The sequence below is a fragment of the Athene cunicularia genome, assembly GCF_003259725.1.
Source record: "Athene cunicularia isolate RWA chromosome 1 unlocalized genomic scaffold, athCun1 chr1_part1, whole genome shotgun sequence".
In the NCBI taxonomy this organism is placed as follows: domain Eukaryota; kingdom Metazoa; phylum Chordata; class Aves; order Strigiformes; family Strigidae; genus Athene; species Athene cunicularia.
Window position 1 is genome coordinate 126842776 of NW_020799091.1, and position 6114 is coordinate 126848889.

At 43.9% G+C, this 6114-nt stretch overlaps 1 protein-coding gene across 2 annotated transcripts; it reads left to right on the plus strand.

Annotated features, from left to right (window-relative positions):
* The first annotated feature begins 689 nt into the window (after positions 1–689).
* LOC113486853 (cystatin-B-like) lies at positions 690–5269 on the plus strand. Of its 2 annotated transcripts, none has more exons than XM_026861160.1 (3): positions 690–767; positions 3659–3760; positions 4474–5269. In XM_026861160.1, the coding sequence occupies exons 1-3, from the start codon at positions 705–707 to the stop codon at positions 4600–4602; spliced, it is 294 nt and encodes a 97-aa protein (XP_026716961.1). In that variant the 5' UTR covers positions 690–704; the 3' UTR covers positions 4603–5269. The 2 variants fall into 2 exon arrangements, with proteins under 2 accessions (XP_026716961.1, XP_026716970.1); XM_026861169.1 differs by lacking the exon at positions 690–767 and adding an exon at positions 2085–2526.
* The last annotated feature ends 845 nt before the right edge of the window (positions 5270–6114 follow it).

Here is a 6114-nt window from a genome sequence, read left to right on the forward strand (position 1 = left end):
ATTTAGCTTATAGAATCTGATGATTCTGCATTTAACAAAGAGAGGTGTGCATCTCCTAAGAGCCAACCTGAGTTTGCAGTAATGAGTACATTATTGAGAATTGCTGAGACAGTCACAGTTATTGTTTTGACCTGAAAAGGCCTACTTGTCATGTTAAAGATAATGCAAATATGCAATTAATGTTGCACACGGACTGAAAACTAGGTTCGAAATCCTGAGTTTCTGTTCTGTGGCAGACTGCAGTGGTTTGGTAATCAAAAAATAAGATGAAGAGTGGAAACCCAGTTGGATTCAGAAGTGAACAGAATTAGCCAGAACTCTGGCATTTTCATTTAAATCATGTAAATATTTCAAAGTTTGTCCAGCTTGTTTTGTCTGCCAGTTTATTTAATGACATACAAGTGGGAGAACCCAAAACTGAAATTTGCCCATGCAGTCATCGTCTCATCTGGATACAGACTGTGAAGGAAAATTCAGTTTTGTTAAATCAAGCTAGACATCTCAAGTTGTTCTGCTTGCTTAAAATCAAATCTTTGTGCAGATTTGTTATAGCTTGCCAGTTCGCTTGCCATAAATAGTTACTGTTCTTGCTTTTCCAGTTCTTGCCTCCACTGTATTGTTTCGTAAGAGTTGTGGCACTGGCCAAACGTTCAGATTCATGACCCTGACAAGTGCTGCTGCTTGCCCATAGGCCCTGCCTCTCCATGGCAAGGATTTCCACCCAGGCCTGTTCAGCCTTTGGCTTCTTACTGGCAGCTGTGGCAGAGGTTAGTCAGGGTGATTTTGAACCATCTGCTTTTTACTAACTTCTCTGGGAGTAAGCAAACAGGCCCCACAGAACAGCAGAGAGCCTTCAGGGGCTGATAATTTTCAGCCCTGTGATTAAATCACAGCTTGTTTGGGTGGAAAGGGACTGCACCTCCTGCCCCAGCACCTGTCAGCAGCCCCAGTCAACCTCTGGGCTTTGTCTAGTCAGGTCTCGAAAACCTTTGAGGGTTGGAGCTGCACAGCTTCTCTGGGCAACCTGCTGTACTGCAGGAGTGTCTTCGGTGGAAAATTTTTTCCTTGTATCCAGTCTGAACCTCCAATTTCAGTTTATGACTATTGTGTCTCATTCTTCTGCCATCATCCCTCAGTAAAGAGCCTGACTTCTTTTAGGTACTGGAAAGCTTTCCGCAAAGCCTGCTCTGGGCTGAGCAAGCTCATTTTCTTCCCCTCATCGCCATATGAATGCTCCAGCCATCTGCCCTCATGGTGCCCCTCTGCTGAGCTCGCTGGAGTTTATTGACATCTTTCTTGTATTGGGGGCCCAATACTGGACACAGTATTCCAGATGTTCTCTAACAAGTGCAAGTAAAGGGTGGTAATCGTGAGATCATGATCTAGTAGGGTGGACTGCTACCAGGCCTTTCAGAGAGTATTTCTCTCTGGGCCCTCCCTCCCCATACTGACTCAGGATGCCCATTTGTCACTTGCTGGGATGAGTCATGGCCTTGGGAACACCCTGACAAGCTCGCAGCTGCCTCTAGCTGAGCTGTCTGCAGTCCTGGAGCCCAGAGTTCGCTTTCCGGCGGAAATATAAAAGTGCTGAGCCAAGACGATTTTGAGACCTAGGAAACCAACCTTGTGCAGCGCCTAAGATTGCTGGGGGAGCATGGGACAGGATGGGGTCAGGGGATACTTATGTTCGCCCTCTCCTCTGCTTCTTAAAATTTGTACTAGCAGCTCTAGTGATGGAAAAAAACCCACTTCCTCCATCCTCTGACTGAGAAGGGGAGGAGGGAGCACTGAATGTCTGCACTTTCTGGGGCTGTGCCCTTCCTTGCCTCTTAGAATGCAGAGTTGGTGGGTGCACTTTGATTTCCATGTGGCAAAAAACCAAAAGCATCCAAACATCACTTACCTTACTTTTGATGTATGGTTCCCAGCCTGGAAGAAACATAGAGGTGTGGCCTCTGAGAGAAGATGTGCAGTATGGTCATGGTCCCCAGGATAGTCACTGGTGAGCTGTCTTGGAAAGGCACTGACATTCCATCCTGTGCCCTCTCGGTGCTGGAGAACTGTTGCAGGAATTGTTTCTGTTCCTACAGTACCTAGAGTGCCCGAGCAGTGGCAAACTGGCACTTGTTTTCCCCCAAGGAAGCAGGTGGGATTCAGGCAGGAGAGCAAATATGTTTATTCCCCTTGAATTTAGGAAGAAGGGGAAGTCACCATATAGCTGGAAAGAGAAAATCAACTCACTGCTGGTACTGTTACACTGGGACTGGAGAGAGGGCTACATAATGATTTAGTGCAGGAGTTAAGGCCTGAGTAGAAGTGCGCTTACAGCAAGGACTCCAAGACTAATTCTTGCTCTAGTAAACAAAGCCTAAAATATTCCACGTTCCTGACCAAGAATTTTACTGTATAGGTGTGATGTTCTAGAGAGCCAAGTGTGGGAAAGAAGAGCTGCACCTCTGATGAGCTTGAATGACTCGAGCGTGTCCAGAGAAGGGCAACAGAGCTGGTGCAGGGTCTGGAGCACAGGTCTGATGGGGAGCAGCTGAAGGAACTGGGGGGGTTTAGTCTGGAGAAGAGGAGGCTGAGGGGAGACCTCATGGCCCTCTACAACTGCCTGAAAAGAGGGTGCAGAGAGGGGGGATGAGTCTCTTGAACCAAGGAACAAGCACCAGGACAAGAGGGAATGGCCTCAAGCTGTGCCAGGGCAGGGTCAGACTGGCTCTTAGGAAGTATTTCTTTGCAGAAGGGGTTGTTGGGTGTTGGAATGGGCTGCCCAGGGCAGGGGGGGAGTCCCCATCCCTGGAGGGGTTGACCCAGTGCTGAGGGATCTGGTGGAGTTGAGAACAGTCAGTGTGAGGTTAATGGTTGAACTGGATGATCTTCAAGGTCTTTTCCAATCGAGATGATTCTGTGATTCTGAGCTCATGCCTCCCTCCAGGGTATTGGGCAAGTTACTCCGACTTCTTGAGCACTGGTTTTACGCTCTGGAAACTGGGGTGATATTATGGTTATTTTTTTGGAAAATGTTTGCAGTTTGAAAACATTATAGATTCCAGCAGACATGCTGGAATAACTGTTAGATAAGCATTGTGAAACCTTAGGCTTGGGTAGTTTGCTTTCAGAGCTTGATTTTTTTTGATATCTGTCTCTTCTGTGATGCTGGGTGACTTGTTCTGAATTTGAAGAGGAAGCTAATGCTGAAGACGGCCCTTTTTCTTGTTGTTAGAATGATGTATAACTTCTCCTTAAAAAGACCTGTAGTCTTGTGCATGTAGATACTGAACCACTTTACATTTGTTGTTAGATATACAGGACAGAAAGGGAAGCTGAGACATTGATAGAGGAAATAATTTTTCAGAATAAATCTTTCAGCATACCCATGCAGTTCTCTTTTTGGAGGCTCCAGACGTGGTGTCAGTCTGTGGTGACTGAATCACACAGCTGTCTTGGCTTTGCTGCCTGTCTAGATTTGGGTCTTGCTTTAACACAAAACTTAATGTTAGTCATTTTAATCTTTTAATAACTTGGAAAAGCAGGAACACTCTGGGAAGTTAGCAATAGTGACCTGGGGGGTACTGAGGTACACTGATAGTGTGGGCCTTAAGTCTTAAATACTTGAATCTTGCATCAGTCTTAAATAACCTGTTGTTTCCTTAAGGTGAAACCTCATCTAGAAGCAAAAGAAGGAAAAAAGTTTGATGTTTTCACTGCAGTGGAATTTAAAACTCAAGTGGTTGCTGGAACAAACTACTTCATCAAGGTAGAGGACACTGGGCAATGGAATTACTATTTTTTTAAAATAACATGTATAATATTTGGAATGGTGGGTTTTTTTTCTTTACTTACCTACAGAGGGATGTTTACAATTTGGTGTTAATAAGAAAAAACCCTGTACATTAAAAAAAATATATCCATCCCCCCACCTCTCAGCCTGTCTCCCTGCCTGTACTAAATGGACAGAAGAGTACTCTTCTATTTTTGTAATGATTTTTACTTTTCAGTTATTTTGTGAAACTTGGTTTTGGGGATGATTACACATCTGTGCTGTTGAGCACTAATACTAGATTAAGTGAAGTCCGGATGTGTAAAGATACAGTGAAGTATCAAACCTGCTCTGACTCTGCCTGTAGTGATGCCACACATGAAAAACAAGCAACTGTAACCAAAGCTTTGAAGTGCTTCTTGTCCCAGATGAGATTAGAGCGGTTTGCATTTATTTAATATATTAATCACTTCTATGCAATCCCATTTCCCTACCTGTACATGCTTTGTGTTGGGCACGGGGAGGATTAACAAGCATAGGTGGTATTTCCACAGTCACAACTCCCAGACTGGTTTAAAACAAGACCATGCCTTCCAAGGTGGCAGTTTTTCTTACTGATTCTCTACTTCTCCAGCTTGAAAACACCCCAGTCTGCTCCATCCCTCCTACTGCGTTACTCTGTGGAACTCACCGGTTTTTGTGCTTTGCAGGTCCATGTTGGCAATGATGAGTTCATGCACCTGCGGGTGTTCAGAAGCCTTCCTCACGAGAACAAGCCACTGAGCCTCCACAGTTACCAGAGCAGCAAGACTAAGCATGATGAACTGGTTTTTTTCTAGCAAGCTTATCTTGTGTGTTTTCCTAATGGTTCCTTATGTACATTTTCTATAGGCTGCAAAATGTTGATTCCAGTGCCAACAAAGGAGAAAAGAAAGTGTCTTTTTAAAAAAAACTTAATGCTGGAAAAAGTAATTTCCTTTTATGTCATTCACTTACTGTGCAGTATCCAAATTCTAGAGTCACGCAGCTCTCCTTTCACCTCCGCTAACTTCAGTGCAACTTAACTGGAATACTGTGGCTGAGTCCTGTTTGTGGACTTCCTTGGTCTGGGAATTGAAAGCGGAGTGACAGTAGCACTCAGATATTTGCAGCAGGGAGCAAGAGGAAAGCCTGAATCCTTTCTGTGCTGTTTTGCAGCTGTGAATTTATCTGTAAATGTAAATTGTGCTATGTGCTTTATATGCAAAGACCTGAAGAGAGACTTGAGCTGAAGTGATTTTAAAGGAAGAGAATGAGGGTTATGGTCTTTTGAAACAAGCATTCATTCCCTTGGAAATCATGTTTTTTCTCTTGCAGTAGCAGGAGATAATGTCCAGTAGAGGGTGTACACGTTTAAAAACAAAAAACAGCTTCTGTACTTTCTGTGTCCTATGGAAAAGTCCTGGAAAGGAACTTAAGCTGGACGAGCCTTTCTGCATTATTAACAATAAATATTTCTCTTGAATTAAGATGGCATATTTGACTGGCGTTTCACTGTTTTCTTTACTGGTTTTCAGTGTTAGTTATTACCTTGCTCAAGAGGTTTTTTTTCCATGAGTGCTTTTTATATTCCAGATAACCTTATGTTTATTTTGTGTTTTAATTAGAAATACTTCATTTTAATCCTGAGAGAGACATGAAAGATAACAAGAAAGGTTTCTGAAGGTATAGCAGCAGCAAAAGAGACACTGAGGAAAATGTGGGCTCTGCTCAGTGGAGCCAGGGACACAGAAAAGGCTGAAGCACTTGCTGCTGGCGGGACTTGCCTTCAGGAATTTGAGGTCCCTAAGGTGAGTGGGAAAGTCTGGAGAAAGGAAGACTTCCCTCAGCAGAGCTGGTTCAGGTTAGGGAAACACTTAAACAAACTGGACGTAGACAGTGCCATGGACTTGAGGGGCTACACCCACGGGTGCTTAGAGAGCTGGCCAGTGTCCCTGCAAGGCCATACTTCACACCCTTTGAAAGGGCATCAGGGCAGGTTCCTGAGGACTGGAAGAAAAAAAATGTTCAAGAGGGCAAGAAGGAGAATCTGGAGCACTACAAGCTCATCAGCCTCACCTCAGTCTCTGGAAAGTGATGGGGAGCCATTTCCAAACACATGAAGGACAAGAAGTTGAGTGGAAGTAGCATGGGTTTACAAAGAGGAAATCATGCTTAATCAATGTGGGTATCACACTGGTCTAAAATGTGGACATTTATATCTATTTCTAAAGAGCCCTTTGTTAAAATGTAATCTGCTCTTCGTTTAAAATAAGTTGCCCAAATAGTGGGGAATTGGACATAAGGTTCTATGGTTTGATTAATTTTCAAGT